The 18884-nt window shown below is 39.9% G+C and overlaps 1 protein-coding gene across 3 annotated transcripts in view; it reads left to right on the forward strand.

Annotated features, from left to right (window-relative positions):
- The first annotated feature begins 5780 nt into the window (after nucleotides 1-5780).
- Nucleotides 5781-18884, forward strand: part of USP46 (ubiquitin specific peptidase 46) — a 62225-nt gene continuing 49121 nt past the window's right edge. The window contains exons 1-2 of one of the 3 annotated variants that reach the window (XM_020990115.2): nucleotides 5781-6288; nucleotides 7242-7559. In XM_020990115.2, the coding sequence (XP_020845774.1) occupies nucleotides 7512-7559 (48 nt within the window). In that variant the 5' untranslated portion in view covers nucleotides 5781-6288; nucleotides 7242-7511. The remainder of the gene's footprint in view (nucleotides 6289-7241; nucleotides 7560-18884) is intronic. The other 2 variants (XM_020990089.2, XM_020990098.2) reach the window with 2 other exon arrangements.

Below are 18884 nucleotides of genomic sequence, written 5' to 3' on the forward strand. Positions count from 1 at the left end.
TTAAGAAATTACAACTGGAAATGCCAAGTAGTATATCCCTCCTCTCTTTAGTTGTGTGTGTGTATATATGCATATATATGCATATATGTTTGCATGCTATGTTTGCATGTGTGTATATGTATATATATGCTTATGTATTTATACATGTTTGTATATCTGAAACATTTAAAAAATTTTGATTTTGAATTATCAACAAAGCTTCCATAAGCTTTTGAATTTAAAATTTTTCTCCCTCTCCCTCCCTACCTCTCTCTCCAAGATGGCAAGCAATCTGATATAGGCTATACATATATATTCCTATTAAACATATTTTCACATTAGTGATGTTAGAGGTAAGAATTAAAATATCTGAAACATTTTTAGATGAAGACAGCATTTAATGGTGTTTAAGACATAAGACTGAGAAACAGAACCCAGACTTACAATGTCAGCATTGTTGTTGATACATTCAAGGCCCTTCAACAAAATGATTCTTCAGTAATTGGACCACAACCACCAACAGAAAAAAATTAATTCATTTTATATTATAATTATTCAGGGACTTACTGGGTGAGGGGTCAGGACAACCACGTTTTCATCCTAGTGCTGCTACTTACTAGCTCTGTGACTGGACAAGTTGCTTAACCTCTTTGCCTTGATTTTCTCATCTGTAAAATGAGGAGGCTGAACTAAATAATCTCTAAGGCCCCTAACTCTAAGAACTAGAGTTCTCATGTGCTATAATTCTATAATGAATATCTGATAGTAGTATTATCAAGTCCAATGAACATTTTCATTGTCTATATATTTCCTGATGGTTTATATATAAATATATAAATAGGAATCATAGGGGTGGAAAGGATTTGTTGACAGGACTGTATTTCAAAATAGTTCAAAGAGGATGCAGTACCGTTTAAAATTCCCAACAAAAATAAAAGCATATCTCAGTAATTCTTAAGTAAATGAACTTAAGGTTTTTGATGTTTCCCTTTTACATTAATGCTAATTATTCACTTCACAGCCATTATCTTATGCTTTTATGGCATATGAGTCACTTACAGGCAGTCACACTTATTATATTACCATACTGGGAATTGTTTTTAGTAGGTAAGTGCAAAGGATCGACATTGTACTAATTGTATCAAGTGTAGTAATGTGGCAAACTCAGTGAAACCCCTAGGAATTCAAAAGAAATTGCTCTATGAACAGGAAGCAGTAAAAAAAAAATTCATCATGTGTGTCTATTAATTGTAGACTCCTGATCAATTGACTGCCCCTTCCCTATAACACACTTGATGAAATCATGGAATATAAAGGACAGATGATAGAAACAATGGGGTATATGATTTAGCCATTTCAGATGCTGAGTGGTTACATTTATGGGATTGAGGTGTCAGAAATAATGGAATATAAGGGTTTGCTCCTTTCAGACTTGGATTGGCCAGTGACTACTATGTAATAACTTGAATTTCAAAGAAGTCTTTACACTTCCCTATGCCTTTAGGATGAGTATAAAAGCTCTTCAATCGTTGATGGAATTATAGGGTGGCTAGTCATCAACTGGCTGAAGGATTACTCACATCCCTAGTGGTTTTTAAAAAGTAACAGCAAGTTCTGAGAAAAGAGTCATCTCCAGCAGTTGAAATGATGGTCAGTTATGGAGTTAGAATGCAGCTCTAGAGAGCACCTCTTTGAGAGTACATCAGAGGGGAGAAGTGTTTTGTTTTTGTTTTTTTTTCTTCCTTTGGCAATGGAACCTGGCAGCAGGATCATCTAGCCATAAGACACCTAGCTAGGTGGTACAGTGGGTAGAGCACTGGCCCTGGAGTCAGGAGGTCCTGAGTTCAAATGTGACCTGAGATATGTAACACCTACTAGCTGTGTGACCCTGGGCAAGTCACTTAACCCCAACTGCCTCAAAAAAAATTTAAAAAATAAAAAAAGTGGTTTCTTTAAAAAAAAAGCCCAGAAGGGGCTTATCCTCTGCATCCAAGAGTGCAGTTGTGGAGAGGAGTAAGCCCAAAGATGAGAGCAGAGTGACATGCTCAGCAGATATTGCATCTAAGGGAAGCAATGTGAAGAGCACATGACAAGAGAAGACATCAGGGTCTTGTAGTGCCAGAGGCGAAAGTAGCTTTTGACGCATGTATTCCCTACATGTGTGGCTTTCTATTAGTACATTCTATATGCACATGTCAACTCTTCCCACTGGGGCTGTATACATTTGCAGGAAAGTGTGCCTCTGGCTTACGGCAGAAATGTTTTGTTACACTTTCTCATTTCAATAAATGCTTTTGTTTTGAACTAATTGTCTGAACTTGGTAACTTACTGTAAGTCCTCATGAGCTAGTTTTAGGAGTGTGGACCCACAAAGCCTTGGATAGCTGTTCCCTGGGAGAACCAAAGTATGAGAATGAGTACTCCTAGAAGGGGTGCTACACTTACATATGACAAGTAGCCTACTGAGTTAGTTCATGAACATACAGTGCATATATACACATGTATATATATATATATATATATATATATATATATATATATAAATATATGCCCTTTTTTTTGCCAGACCTGTAATTTCTTTAGTATAAAGAATTCCTGATGTGACAACACCTTCTTCCAATGCAGACCAACATATATTTTGCAATATAAAGGCTTGCAGAATTGCCCGAGGGCATTGACAGATTATTTGCCCACAGATCACATAGCTAGTATGTACTAGGGGGTCTTGAACCCTTGTCTGAATTTGGGAAACTGTGCAGTACAGTAATTTCAACCATTCTAAACTATCTGCTGATACAAAAGCCTCTCTTTTTAAAAATACCAATATCCTCCTAATGGATATGGATGTGGCTGTGAGTCATAGAACACCATAATCTTGGAAGAATAAAAATTATGAATCACTCAGCATATTACCAATGATAACTTGTCTGGGATGAACTGTATAAAAGGCATCAGTAATGATTGGAAAAGGCTGCTCAGGTGGTGAGAAATGAGAGATAACAGAACCAAAAGAATGGCTTGAACACATAAAATACATTGATCCTCAATGATGAATTTGAAGAAGGCCATAGTCAGGAACCACACAGCATGAGAAAGCATAGATAGATGCCTTGTCATCCACTTTGCCTACCAGGAGTGGGGGCCTTGAGGCCATATGTGGCCCTCTGGTGCAGCCCTTTGACTGAATTTGACTAACTAATTTTGTTCTGTGAAGTTTGGATTCATGTGGCTTCAAGGCTGCAGGTTCCCCACCCCTGGCCCTAGACTCAATTTTGAGCTTTTACACATATTGTTTCCTAGGCTTCCTGAGAGGAGGTGTGGAATAATACAAAGAGTATTGGAGGTAGAGTCAGAAAACTTGGGTAAGAGGTCAGTTCTGCCACAGTATGGCCTTGCACAAGGCCCTTTTTCCTGTTTGAGGAAGGGCAAGTCTGACTTCATTGAACCTCCATAATACTTGCATTCCCTATCTGACAGAGTTGTGAATAAGGAAATGCTTTTTAAACATTCAGCTGATACAGAAATATAAGTCACCTGTACCTACCTCACAGGTTTGTTATGAAGATTACATGAGATCATATACAGGAAGCATCACAAAGGGAAGTCAAGATAGCAATGATGACAACACATGGGGCACCCTTTGCTCCAAGCTCTGCCAGGACTTCCCGATGACTTTAAAGCTTTCCATTCCTCTCTCCTCCACTAAATCTTCCCTTGCAGTGAAGTGAGTAGCTTCTCCTACCCAAGACTCTTTAGCTTCAGAGCCACCATTGTTAGCTAACCTCTGTTACAGTGTAAAAATGCATTTAATTATTCATGGCCCTGGAGAGGTCTGTTGTGTTACATATTGATTTGTTGTACATCTCTTGGCTTGAATTTCCTTGTTTGTACGTGCTGATGATGTTTGTTTTAGCCATTAAGCTTTTAGGAGACCACTGAACATATCCATTTTACTTGCTTATATAGCTCTCAATGATAAGATGTCATGTCATGTGGAATGGAAGCTTAATAAAACATTATTTGGTAATTATGGTGACTTTCTAATTTTGCTACATCTACAAAGTGTTTGTGTCCATGACTTTTGCAGCTTACTGTAACAACACTGGCAGAAAAGTTAAACTCTGATGGTGAATTTTAAATGTTAATGCGAATTTTATTTGTACTGTGAAGATTTGGATTAAATATTCAGAAACACCTTCAGAGATGTTAAGAATAGTTAATATTTTAAGTAATCTCCCAGTCTATTCTGCTCTTGAAATATTTTTTGAAACATACAGCAAACCCAAGATCCCAAATAATTATCACAGATGCTATGTAGTAAGTTGAGTTGAATTTGGTTTCTTTTACCCCAATACCTAATCACAGGGTATTACTCACACAAGAGAAGCTAGGCAAAGAGGAAATTTTAGTTTTCTAAGGTGTTCTCTGATTCAGGTATCCACAGTAGAGATCTTTAACTTTGTTTCTTTCTTCTAATTCAAGATCATAAGATCACTTATATAGAGTTGGAAGGAAGTCTAGAGATCATTTAGTCCAACTACCCTCATTGTAAAGATATGGAAATTGAGGCTCAGGGCAATGACTCTCCCAGGTTTACAGTAAATGGCAGAGGCAAGATTTGAACTAGGGTCCTTTGACTCAAAAGCCAACATAACCAAGTTGCCATTAAATTGACTGGTCTCTAATTCAGATTTTATATGGCCCCAATTTGAGGTTTGGGGTAGGCCTGTGACACTACAAATAGACCACACCACCTTCCTACAAATCAACCAGCAACTGGATTTGGGAATAGGTGACTGAACATAGTAGATACTTAATAAATTCATTGTATAAATGCTCTTTAGTTCATGATGTGTCATCCTTAGAGGCAAGTATTTTTATTTTTAAAGACAGGAAGAGAAGTGTAGCTTTTTGGACCTTACTGTGATGTTGCTGCTGTGTTTTAGGCAGGGGTGGTGATAATGGGACTGTCTTAAATGTTTGTCCAGAACTTCCCATTGTTAATGTCATAGATACAATGGTTGGGCACATTATTTCTGGCCTCTGCCCAAACCCAGATTTCTCTTTCCTGCCAGGTCCTTTTTTTTTTTTCCAGCCAACTAGTCAGCCCCAGGCGTTGAGAAGCTTCCTGGCCACTCCCAAGTCCTGACCCTATTTTGCTTTCTCCAGTACCCAATGATACCATCTGGCAGAAACATTGAGGGGAAACCTAAACATATGCCTCTGGCCCTGTTTTTCCATCCTCCCACCTTCCCAAAAGGATGTTGCGAAAGAGAAATACATTGGACTCACAACTAGCCCAAAGGCCATATTCTCACACTGTCCGGGATGAGGGTGTGTTGGGAACAGAGTTCTCTTGCCCTCTCCCCTTTATCCCCCCCGGGTGCCAGGCTGAAGCAAACAACAGGATTCCCCTCCCCTGCCAGGCACCCGATTGGCTGAGGGGTGGGCAGCTTCCCCCTCAGCCCGCTAGGCCGGGTTGGTGCCAGCCTATGCCAATTACTAGCGCTGACCCTTTCTCCCCGGCGGCGCTTGTCAAAGTTGATAGCCTGGCGATGAGTTGAAATGGAGAGAATAGCAGCTAGGACGAAGCAAAGGAGGCGGTGGCGGAGGAGGAGGAAGGTGGAAGGACTCTGGCGCTGCAGCAGCTTCTGAACGCCGGCAGTTTTCAGAGTCCGGAAGGGGGGGTCCATCGCCTTCCATCTCCTTCGCGGCGTTAGACCCGAAACGGTCAAGCAAAAAGCCAAGCGGAAAGGCAGGGGGTAGGGTTAGAGGGGCGTGGAGGGACAGCATAGAAGGAGGAGGAAAGGTGGGGGGGGGAGATGCGAGTGGCGCGCCCCTAGCCAGTGCCCGAGAGCACCGCAGCGACCAGAGGTCCGCAGCGGGAGGAGTGGATGCGGTGGGTGGGGGAGTTGGCGAAGGAGGCAGCGCCGACTCTTCGGGGGCTCCCCTGCAGCAGGCAGCGCTGGGAAGTGGGCTGGCCTGGGAGGCTAATCTAGCTTCTCCCCACCTCCTCCTCTTCTTCTTCCTCCTCCTCCAGCTCCTCCCGCAGCTGCCGCTGCTCACTCCCGCCACTCCCCACTCCCCCTTCCCCGCCCGCCTTCCCTTCCTCCTCCCCCACCCCCTTCAGCCCAGAACCAAACCAAACTGAAACCCGGACCCCGATCCGCCTCCCCCGCCCCGCCCGTCCCTCCCCGCGAGCTCTCGACCATGGGCATTTCTGTTTTCACCTTATAAAGATGGCGGTGCGGGATCACTGCAACCTTTAGACTAATGACTGTCCGAAACATCGCCTCCATCTGTAATATGGTGAGTACCAGCCGGCCTGGAGGCTGGTTTGAAGGAATGGGGAGCAAAAGGAATGAAAGAAAGCCCAGTAAGAGCAAACCTCCCCGGGGCCAAGGGCTAGGTGGAGGGTGGGGGTGGGGAGGCGGCCGTCTCCGGGTGAGGTCCGGCGGCGAGAAGGACGAAGGTCTAAAGTGGCCCGAGCAACAGCAGTGGGAGAACCCTTCGTTCCCCAGCCCTCCAGCCTCCCACCCCGGCCGTGCCCGCAGGGTCCCGCCACGCTGCTGCCCCCTCCCGCGCTGAGGCTGAACCGGGCGGGCTCCGAGTGGAGGTGGGCTGGGGGTGGGGCCGAACCTCGGGCTGGCGTCTGGGGGAAACCCCAGCTCTGTGACCCCGCCGCGGGAGAATGCGCGTCTGGAATCCCGACCCTCCTCTCCCCGCCCCCCATGCTCGGGACTGCGTCGTCAAACTGCATTTGAAATGCGTTGGGCATTAGCGGTTTTGAAACATATGCAATATTTTAAAAGTATGCTGCAGAGCTCTGCTTTGGACTTCTGCCTCTGCGCCCTGGTTTGTGAAAAATCACTTCCCCTCCACCAAGGTGCCTCAGTTTTTCCCATCTGTGAACGGGGGGATAATGTTATCTGGAAATCAGTGGCATTTGAAGGCCCTCTGGTCCTAGCTCTCAAAGTGGACTGCGTAATATCATTCACTTGTGGTCCTCCTCATTCTCTAGCTCTTTAACAAATACGGGGGGGGGGTGTAATTGAAAAACAAGTGGAGTTATTGCTTGCCCTAAGGTGGGGTTCGAGTGCTTCTCAACAGTTACTTTAATTTGTGCTTCTCTTCTCCGGTGCTCCCATATCCTTTGCAGATTCTTCAGCGGCAATTTTCCCAAGTCTCTAACCCACCCTATGTGAGTCCCTGTGTGCACGTTGATATCACTGACACCCCTGCTCTGTGTCTCTGCCCTGCAGGATGCCAGCTTGCCCATGGAGTAAGGCAGTCATTCTCAACCTACTAGATGCTGTTCACCTCCAGCATTAGGAACTTCTTCTGGGTGTGCAACTCTATTTGTTTACTCTCCAGTTCCTATCAGGATTCATTCAGCCTTCCTAGGGTGTCTAGGATACTGCTGGGAACCATTGCACCAATTCTTTTAATATCTTTTATTTATTAATCGCCTTATTTTGAAGCTCTATGGAACTGGTAAAACAGGCTTCTAGATGGAATCTGAGGAGGCTTGAATGAGAGTAGCCAAATTAAAAGTGAAACTTCATTTGGAAGCCCCTGAGGTAAGATGATCAGGCCTGCCCTTCCTCCCCTCACCCCCGTCCCAGTTTATCTATTTCACACTTTATAATAACACATGGCAAAGGAGAGTATAGGTGAACACTGCTTTATCTCTAGGATGGAAGAGGGCACATTCTGTTAGGCTAGCTTCAGTGGTGACTGACATTGCTTGTAAAGTGTACCAAAAAGAAACCAGTAATTAGCACAGAGAGAATTATAATTGGTGTGGGACTGTAGGTGCCTTCTTAATTTTCATCTTCCTTCCCTGTCTCAAGGAGATCAGGTCTCCTGGTCTTCTGTATGTGTGTGCATTCATGTATGAGGGAGAAAGAAAATGTTACCTGCCTAGAGTAAAACTGTTATTTCTCTTAGTTTGACTTTTCATTTTAATGGTTCATGGTGGATAATGTTTCAGCCTGGACTGGCAACAGCCTCTCAGTGAATGGTGGTCATGGGAATGAAAGAGAAATTGGCTGTTTCATGGGACCCTGTGAAATGTTCTGGTGGTCTTTCTTGGAGTGTGCCTCTTTGTTGCAGAGCTGTTCTCCACTGGGCATCAAAGGCAGAATGGCAAAGCAAGAAACCAGAGGAGGAAGCTGAGTTAATGTTTTTATGGTTATGGTTTAGGATCTCCCTCACCAGCCCCTTCCATCTTTATTCTTCATGTAGGTAGGGAGAGGCCATGGGCTGTCTTTGGCAGTTGAGAACATGTTTTTGCTGTTCCCTATAAAACTTGAGTCTGTTTCTACTGGCCAATGAATGAAATGTGGGGGGTTACACACTGTGGGCTTGTGGAGTATGTGACAAATGCTCACCTGTCTCCATATCTTCTTACAAAGGGAGCTAATGAGGAATCAGATTTAATGGTCCCCTTTCAATTAAATAAATAATGAACCATAAATGATGAGAGCTAAACCCCTCTGCTCTAATTCTTCCTATACTGCTCAAGCCATTTAGCTTCTCTTGGCTTTACTTTTCTCTGGTGTTGAAATGGAAATTGTGCAGTCTACCTCAGACTCAGTGGCAACAGTTACAAATATAAACAATCTTAAGTGTCTAGTACTTTGCAAAATAGATGCTAATCAAACAAAATAATAATGTCAACAGGAAGGTGGAGTGGAAAATCATGACCACTCCCCCTTTTAAAACACATAAGTAATTTCAGCCCCTCCCTATCTGACTGAGCCAGAGGAGAATGTTTGGTGAGATGAGTTTACTTCTGGCTGGGATGCTGCTTTTTTCATCTGATCAGACATAAATACTCATTGGACTTCACTTTAGGGTTTGCTTTTGATGATGAATTGTTTCCAGGTACGTCTTTTATGGGGCTCCTCCTCCCTTCATTTTTACTCTGGAATCTATTTTTATTAATCCCTATCTTATTCCTTGCCAAGGTGTTTGTTCAGGTCTAGTTTTGGTCTCTGTAACAAATAGCAGGGATAATTGACATTGAAGTTACATTTTTAGACAGGCTGGGTTTGGCACATTCTGAAAAGGCTGATGTGTATTAAGGAAGGATGTAAAAGAATTTCATCTTTTTATTTGAGATTCAGCTAAGACCTGTATTGAGAAGAGGATTTGTTTTCCTGACCATAGTGGGAATATGTAGAGGAGACACAAGAAAATAGCACCCAATATTATTCACGTGATTGAGAAATAAACATTTTTCCTTCTCTGCCCTACACAGTTTAAATATATAATAAATAGAAAACCTCAGATGTTGTTCCAGTCTGTTGGGAGATTAAGGATAGATCTTATTTGTATTAATTTTTTTTTCTCCATTTGTACTCCTGCCATAGCACTTCTTGATAAACTTGCTTAAGGAATGTCACGCTGGCCACAGTGTCTAGTTCAGAGGTAATAAAGCTTGCTTGGCTGGTGTGTTGTAATTTTCAGAATGCATTAGCTGCCAACATATGTTGAAATATCTATGGCTAGTTAAAGAAAGCTTCACTGAATCTTCAGCGTAGTCAGGATCCCCCAAATAGATGAATTGAGCTTTAAAATGTTGACAGATGGAAAATGAGAACCGGAGAACTTTTCAGAAGGAGTAGCTTTTGTTTGGAGAAGTTAAATGACGTTTAAACATGTGACTTTAACAGACACAAGTTGGTTTAAATGTTTCTAATCGCCATTATTGTTGGATTGGTGGTTATAAAATGCTTTCCACAGCCCATAGATATCGTGGTGTGATCGTTTTTTGTTCCTTTCACAAATATATGATGTGCTTTGAATTGATGGCTGTGTGGGATTTAATTATAGTCGATGAAATCTAGAGTTAGAACATAGTCTTAGTTCCCTATACAGCTGGCTTAGGTTATGGTTTAGGGCAAATTACTGTGCTTCCTTCTTAGTCTCAGTTTTTTACCTTGTAAAGCTAACTAAGGAAGCACTTAATATAGACTTCTCTTTGGGAAATAATTAGATACAATTAGGCAAAGGCTTTATAAAAAGATATATTTACTACCTGGTCAGTTAACATTTGTTGAGTGCTTTCCTTATGTAGATCATTATAATATGTTGCATGATGAAGGGGATGGCATTGAATTGAGATAAGAATCCTTGGTTCAGCTTGGCTCTGCCAGGTGTACAAATTTGGCAAATTCCTTCATGTCTCTGGATCTTATTTTCCTCATATGTAAAATGAGAGTATTGGATTAGGTGACTCTTAAAGTCCTTTCCTTTGCCAAGAATTTTTTTAACTGCTTTTTTCTGAATATTAAAAATTTTAGTAATCATTATAGTGTATGTTGTTTCCAATTGACTCTTTAAAAAAGTGGCATTATTGTCTTGAAATTCCATTTTGAATACCCGGTCAGTGAACAGCTGAAACTTAATGAAGTTTTGAAAAATTCCCATATCTAGATGACTTCTTTGGAGGTTTTTCATCCATCTGGACAAATAAATGACTTCTCTGAGGTCATAGTTAGGAAAAGTTTTAAATTTAAGAAGTAGTTTATTTAGTATAGTTAGCTGCTAGTTATCCATGACATTCTTGAAAAAATTAGGAGCCCACTGGAGATCTCTGTGTTCAGTTAATTTGGGAGAATCAGCTACTAATTAGTCTTTTAAGTCAGCATGTGGGGTTTCATCTGCCTAGTTGACTGATTTGAGAAACTGAAACCTGAAAGTAGGTAAAATGGGAGAGTTGTTCCGAAGTTCAAATCTAAAAGGTGAGAATGGAAATTGTGTTAAAGGGAGACTCTTGTGAAATAGATGCAAATCAAATCAAATAACGTAATGAGAGGGAATTACTTCTCTTCCATCAGTTGTCTTTTTCCTCCTTTATTTCCTAGATTCATGAACTCATGATATAAATATTAAGATAGTTTCAACCTTCTTATATTTGAGATGTGGCTAACCATGTCAATGTCATGATATTGAATGTGTACTGTACTTAATTTAAAAAAATCAATAAAACCTTATTCTTGTGGATTTCCCTTCTATGTCATTTGATATTTGCATATGCTCAAAAATAATTCATGTTTATTTCTAATATTCTGTAGTTTAGACTTCATTTTTTCCCCACTCTTGCCTTCCTCCTAATCAATCAGTATTTTAAAAAAAAGTTTTGTCAGTCATATTTATTTTATGTAATATTATCTTTAAAGGGCTTTCTAAGTACTTTATAATTATTATATCCATTTCATAGAAGTAGAAGCAATATCAAATGACTGGCCCAAAGTTATCCAAGTAGTGGTCATTATGCACATTATTACTACATGAAACATTTATTAAGTACTTTCCTCACAAAAAAACTATGAGATAGGTACTATATAAATGACTTTCTCAAGGTCACTCAGTGACCTCACTATATGTTTTCTTCCTAGTTTACCACTCTGGTAAATTCAAATTTTACCATTATAGTTTTGCAACATTCAAGCCTGTAGTTGTGGTGAAGTGAAACAATGTTAGGGTATGGAAAAAGTCCACAGTGATTCCTAATTGCAAGACCTGAACTATTCAGATGAATTAGCAAAGGCATATTTGAGTCTGTCTGAAAAACAAACTAAGCTAACAAGTAGTTGTGAGGTCAGAATGCTTCATACAATTATAGCATTGACTTTTGGGTTCTAATTTAGTTCAAGTTTAGAATTATTTGTTCTGAGTTTTATGGCGAGTCCAAGATGGAATCAGCTTTTAGCCTAATCGAAGGCAGTTTGGATGACCTTAAAAGTTTAAGGTGACTGCTAAAATTCCTTCCAGCTCTAAATTCTTAAAGGTATACCCTGCCTTGCCTGCCACACTTTCTTACTACTATCTCGAAGAACAATTTAGTCCTTCCCAGTGCTTTGTATATATATTAGGCTTTGATAAGTACTTGTTGGATTGTATTTTAAATGAAATGCTGTCTAATCTCTTCTGGCTAAAACACATCCAACTTCAGAACCTTTGAAAGAGAGAGAGAGAGAGAGAGAGAGAGAGAGAGAGAGAGAGAGAGAGAGAGAGAGAGAGTGTGTGTGTGTGTGTGTGTGTGTGTGTGTGTGTGTAAAAGAGGGAAGAGTCCCAAGGATGGGATGAAGGAATGACAACTGAATGGGAAAAAGTACAAGCTGATGTAACAAAAAGATTATCTATGGATCTTAGGACAGAAGTTAGAATATTCCTTGCTAGTCTTTAAAAGAAGGAAGTCCTTATTATTCAAAACCAGATCTCAGTTTAGCTCAGTGTTGTTAATTTCAGAAAGTAACTTTGGTTCAATTAAAATGATAATTCGAGAAAAACGTCTTTTTAGCAGCTTATGAGACATAGAAGTGGATGGCTTGTAGTTTCTTCGACTTTACTCAAAAGCTGTTTGGTGTTCATTTAAGAAGTAAAGTTCAATTATAGTCTTACTTCCACGTAAGTACATTTCTCTTCAGTTGTTTGGTGCAATGTGACTTATCAGTTCCTGCCTGAACACAGATCTGTGAGAAGTACTCTAAGTGTACTTTTTAAAACCTGCACCTTATTTTTCAGAATGTTGTGTTATATTGGAAATTTGTATTCTGGATAGATTGAATTGCAGCAGTTATTAGCTTATTCAACAGGTGTTTGGCCCCAGGGAGTGGGTTGAAAAGCATTGGATTGATGTTGCAAAGAGGCAGGTTTAGATGCCACTTCCAGAAAACCTTTGTAACAATGAGAGTTGTCTCCAAGTAGAAGGAGCACCTTGGGGAAATAGTGGATACCCCCGTTCCCTTCACTGAAGATTTTTGAGGCATGCTTGCCAGTGATGTTGTTTTAGTGTGGATTCTTAGTCAGGTATGTGTGGGACTACATGGCTTCTGAGGTCTCTTCCAAATCAGAGAACATGTGATTCTGTTTTTTAATATGTAAATCCATAACAATTCTTGATATCTTCATACTTCTTGAATATAGCAAGCCTACAAGCATTTATTAAGCACTTTCTAGGTTCCAAGCACTGTGCAAAACACTGGAGATAGAAATACAAGCGAAAAGATAAGTCACTATTCTCAAGGAATTTATATTCTAATGGGGAAGGACATCATGCCAAATGGAACCAAAGTTGGAACTGGGGGAAGGGAAAGGTGCCTGTATAGAGGCATGGTGTCAATCGATTAATCAATCAATAAACACTTATTAAGGACCTACTGTGAGCTAGGTGCTGTGTTAAGTGCTGGGGATACAAAAGAAGCAAAAGAGACAGTCCCTGCCCTCAAAGAACGGACAAACTAAACTAATGGGAGAGACAACACACAAATATATACAAAGCAAGCTATATTCAGGATAAATAGGAAATAATGAAAAGAAGGAAAGGACTGAAATTCTGGAAAGTCAGAAACAGAGTGGAGGAGGGGATTGAAGGTTATCTAGCCCAGGCCTGCCCCTCCCCCAAAATAAGCTCCTGTGTGGAATTCCTCAATGGGAGCAGGGGGCCTACTAGGTCCAGGGGGTTTCCAGTTGGAGGAGGCTCCCCCTCTGAGAGCTCTCCCCCTCCCCCCAGCTCTGAGGGAAGTTAAAGGGGGATATGGCAGCTGAGGAATGAGGTTAAGTGTAGCAAGTCAGAAGCAGATCTGGGAAAGGAATGAAGGGGAATATAGCCTGCAAAATCTGCCATAGAATGTGTTGTTTTGGGTAGCCCCTACTAAATGCTAGACTTTTTTTTAACAGTATTATTATAGTATAACTTATTCTGTTTTTTCCTATTTCACTCTATCAGTTCAATACAAATCTTCCTAAGTTTCTCTGAAACTGTCTCTTTTATTGTTTCTTATATCACGATAGTAATCCATTGCATTCATATACCGTAATTTGTTGAGCCATTTCCCTACTGGTAGCTATTATTTAGGTTCTTTGACATTACAAAAACAGCTGCTATAAGTATTTTTGTACAAATAGGTTCTTTTCCCTTTAAAAAGAAATCTCTTTGGGATATAGACCTAGCAGTGGTATTGCTGGATCAAAGGGTATGCACAGTTTGGTTACCCTTTGGGCATAGTTCCAAGTTGCTATCCAGAATGGTTGGGCCATTTCACAACTCCACCAACAGTGTATTAGTGTCTCAGTTTTATCACCCCACCTCTCTTCCAACATTTATCATTTTCCTTTTCTGTCATATTAGCTAATACTATTTTCCTTTTTTGTCATATTAGCCAATCTGATAGGTATGAGATGGTACCTCGGAGTTCTTTTAATTTATGTTTCTCTAATCAATGGTGATATAGAACTTTTTTTATATGACTATAGGTATTTGCTAGACATTGTTAAGTAAAAGGCATTCAGAGTGAAAATGCAACAGCTCTTGCCTTCAAAGAGCTTATATTCGATCAGGGGAGACTATATATACACATACATACACACACACATACACACACATACACATGCATATACACACATATTTGAAGAAGTTGATACCAAACACACACACACACACACACACACACACATATATGAAGAGGTTGATAGCAAACAAATATAATATAGTGGGGAGGGGAGGCTGGGCACCAGCAGTTGGGGGATCAGAAAAGGCTGTGTTGTATATTGGAAATATTTTCTCTTTAAAGTATTTGTTAAATTCAGAATAATTTTCTTGAAGTGAATGAGTTAAATCCAAGGAGAATTCTAAAATTTTAAAACTTAACATTGGCTATCAATTTTGTCTTTTTTTCATTCAACAAACCTTCGCCATACCGATGAATATTCTACAGATTTTAACTTCTTCATTTCAATTTTGCTTTCCTTCTAATGGATAAAAGATGATTACTAGGAGACAGCAAGGTACCTTCTAGAGAACAATCTATAAATTGAATAATTGGCTCTTCAAATGACCTTCCATTGGCTGAAAGAACACCTTATCGCTTATGTAATTTGTGTGGGATTCCTTTTCTGGAAGAAAAGCTTGAGTCTAAGAAGTATTTCCAAAACAATGACATTCATACAAGAGCACATACATACATACATACATACATACATACATACATACATACATACATTTCACTTTTAACAAGACTGGCAAAGTAGGAAACAAATTTGCAAATATTACTTTAAGCTGTGGTTTAAATAGGGACTTCAGAGCATAGCAGCTGGGTCAGGAGTGATTAGGGGATTAGGTGGAAGCAAACCCTGTTCTAACCTGCTCCCTAGAAACTGCAGCCACAGCCAGGTGGGATCAACTTCTCACCAAGCCCCATTGTGGGGGAAAAAAAATTGACAATGAACCTTGTTTCTGCCCAAAAGCACTTTCCTAGCTCCACTTCTTCCAAAATGAACCTCAGGTTTCATAATGAAAGTGGAATGATAAAGCACAATATGCCATAATGAATTTTGTACTATTTTCAGTTTTTCTAGAATGCAGTTGTGGTGTTTTAAGCAATCAGAAAAGAAAGGGGAAAAAAGATATTGGTGGTGAGTGGATATTGGTGGACTAGTCACTTTACCTCTTCAGGTCTCAAGTTTCCTCTTGTCTAGAATGAGAGGGGTAAACTAGATCAATTTTTTGTTTGTTGGTTTTGTTTTTACATTTTTGGTGTGTAATGGGCCTTTGGCAATCTGGTAAAGCCTCTAGACCTCTTCTCAGGATAATGTTTTTAAATGTTCAGATGTATAAAATAGAATCCACAGGTGGTGGTACCCTGGTGGGCATCCACAGGTGGATAGAGCTGTGGGTCTGGAGTCAGGAAGACCTGACTTCAAATGTGGCTTCAGACACTTATTTAGTAGCTAACTGACCCTGGGCAAATTACTTAACTCTGTTTGCCTCAGTTTCCTCATCTGTTAAATGAGCTGGAGAAGGAAAAGGCGAACCACTCCAGTATTTTTACCAAGAAAATCCCAAATGAGGTCATGAAGAGTTCAACATGACTGAAGTGACTGGACAACAACAAAAAGAACTTTATTCTCATCCAAATTCTCAGATTCCTGGATATCTTTCTATAGATCTATATATGTTTGAATCACATTTTACAAATGAAGATCTTTCAGCTGTAAAATGACAGGGTTGGACTTGATGACTTATAAGGTCTCTTCTCTGTATCTATGATCTTATGGTAATGGAAAGTCTTATGACACCAGTCAAGAGCTCAGTCCTCTATGGTGATGTGGAACAGAAAGATGGCTGTGTCTGTATTTGATTACCTCAGTTACTTCTGAGGATCCTAAATAGTTACTTAAAGAATCAAAAGCCATTTAAGCAAGGTGGTCCTGATGAGTGACGTTGTCCTTTCCCAGAGTTAGTAGTTAGGGTCTTGTATCCTAAAATTTGTGTGGATTCAGTTTTTAGAGGCAGTGTTGAATTTTGAAGGATAGTGGTTTGAAAACAGTAACTTGATAAGGGGATATTGGGTTTGTATGGATTTTTAATGCCTGTACCTGCTAGTGTAGAAGTGTATTCTAAGTAGAGAGAAATCTTTTAAAGAAGAAGAAGTGGAAGAGAAAAGGAAAATCATTCTCCAAATTCAGAGCAAAATATAGATGAAAAATATGTTTGGCAAAAAAACTTCTAATGACCCTTCAAGACATGATACACTTCTCCTTTTTCTAGTAATGACCATACATCATGTAGCCAAAAACATTTAGTCATTTACTTAGTTTAGAAATCAGTCTTTTGGTGCAGGGAGTTAAGTGATCCTAGCCAGAGAAGTACATAGGTCAGATAAAATGGTTAGCTGTTTACCTGAAGGAAAATAGAGAAATCATTTTGGAAAGGGGAGGAGAGGGAGAGAAAGACTTCCATTTCTCTGTTCTTTACTTTTTGGGGTTTGGGGCAAGAGTAAGTGACTTGGGTTATTTGAAATGAAAAATCTCTCCAGTGATATGCTATGACCCAGAAAGAGAGGCAGCATGGTGAAGTAGAAAGAAGGCTGGATTTGGAATCCTAGGAGCTGGTTCAAATCCTTCCACTTTAACACAGCCTGTCTGACCTTGGGTGAATTGATTCACCTCTGAGTCGTAATGTGCTCATCTGTCAATGAAAGGGGCTGGGTTTTAGCAGGTAACTGCAAAGGTTCCTTCTAGCTCTATCTGTTATCCTTTCTTCATTCCCCCAAATAATTCTGATACAATCACTGCAGGGAGTGAGTTAGATATGAGGGAATTAAGCAAAGATAGCCAATGAGTTTTGTCATTTAGGGAACCAGGGAAGAGTCTGAGGTTTGCTTTGTTATCCTGTTTCATGTAACCACTGCCCAAGCCATTTTATGTTTTTCAGTAAAATAAGCATAATTAATTCTGCTTTGAAGGAAATCAGTGAAATCTAACTAAGGATTATAGAGTTATAGCTAAATATCAAATAGAATGTACTGGAAAAGAGCAAAGTAGGAAGCATACTTTTTGCTTTTAAGTTGATCGCTGTTTCTAATGCTTGTTTTTTACCTGTGCCTTCAAGGAATGTATTTTCTGAGCTTGGTTTCTGACCCTAGTTAGGTTTGCTGACCAAAGCCTCTAGGCATATTTTAGTTCTGTTTTCTCCATGTTCCAGCCTGATCTCAGGTTATTCTACTGTGTCTCATGTCCTGGGGCCATCTTTCTTTGGCCTGACATCTTGTAGCTCAGGTGCATGAAGCAGAGACCATTCATTAACAAGTCAGGTCAGTGAATTTCCCCAACATTCGCTCTTTTTCCTATCCATAGATAATTAAGATTTGAAAATATTATGGTAGAGGGTCAAAGTACCGTTAGCCTGCATTTACATGAATTGGTTCCATGTTATAGCCTGGAAGGACTATGATGCAGGATAAGGAGTGATGGGCTGGGACTCAGGGCTCTGGTTTGGATTTTACCACTAATTGGCAGTGTTACTTTAAGCTAATGACTTAGCATCTCTGGGTTTCAGGTTCTTCATCTATACAACAGAAATAAATAGTTCCTGCCTCTACTTGTGTTACAAGCATATTGTAGGGACAAAATTAAATAGTGATATATGAAGATGGTTGATACTGAAAACATGGAGGATCTGTGATTGTGCCACTGTAGGGAATGCCAACCCATCTGTGACTTAGAAGATAAATCCTATGGTGGTTTGAGGCACTAGGAGGGCCAATGGCTGGGGTCACACACTAAGTGTCAGAATGGAATTTGAACCTAGGTCTTACCAACTGCGAATTTAATATTCTATCTATTATGAAAGGCTACTTTAAAAAGTGTCTTTTAAAAATGTTTACTTTTTCTTAAAAGCTAAGGCAAAGTGGTAAGAGAGCCCAATACCCTTAACTTTTACCCTATTTATTGCTAGCTTTCAGTGATGACTGTTAGCAGATAAGTATAGTTAGAAACAAGAATACCATAGAACATAGTGTTAAAACATTTAATATCCTACATGTATTTTTAAGATTTTTCCTCTGTTAAACATGAGGCTGTTACCAGAAATTAATAACATTTCAAGTGTAGTTTATATCATTGTAAATGATATTGCATATAGGTACATTCGTGTGTTTTCTGAATTGCTTTCTTAATAAGTACTGAAGAGTAAGGTTAGAAAGAGAATTTAAAAATTCTTCCAGTCAGATCTTTTTCCTGAGGATAATTCTATAATCAAATTATTTTGGTACAGGATTTCATTTTAACATTTTCTTGGATCCTAGCCTCTAACCAGATTAAAGTGAATGATAGCGACATTCTTTTCCTTGTATTGCCTACAAGCACCAGCCCTGTAGTTAGGGAAACCTGAGTTCCCTGAGTTCAAATCCAGCCTCAGACATTTACTATCTGTGTGACCCTGGGCAAGTCGCTTAACCCTGTTTGCCTTAGTTTCCTCATCTGTAAAATGAGCTGGAAAAGGAAACGGCAAACCATGCCAGTATCTCTGCCAAGAAAACCCCAAATGGGATCAAGAAGAGTCATACATGAGTGGAAAATGACTCAACAAACATTGCTTATAACCTTTTTGG

The sequence above is a fragment of the Phascolarctos cinereus genome, unplaced genomic scaffold (assembly GCF_003287225.1).
Source record: "Phascolarctos cinereus isolate Bilbo 61053 unplaced genomic scaffold, phaCin_HiC Scaffold_9;HRSCAF=440, whole genome shotgun sequence".
Lineage (NCBI taxonomy): Eukaryota > Metazoa > Chordata > Mammalia > Diprotodontia > Phascolarctidae > Phascolarctos > Phascolarctos cinereus.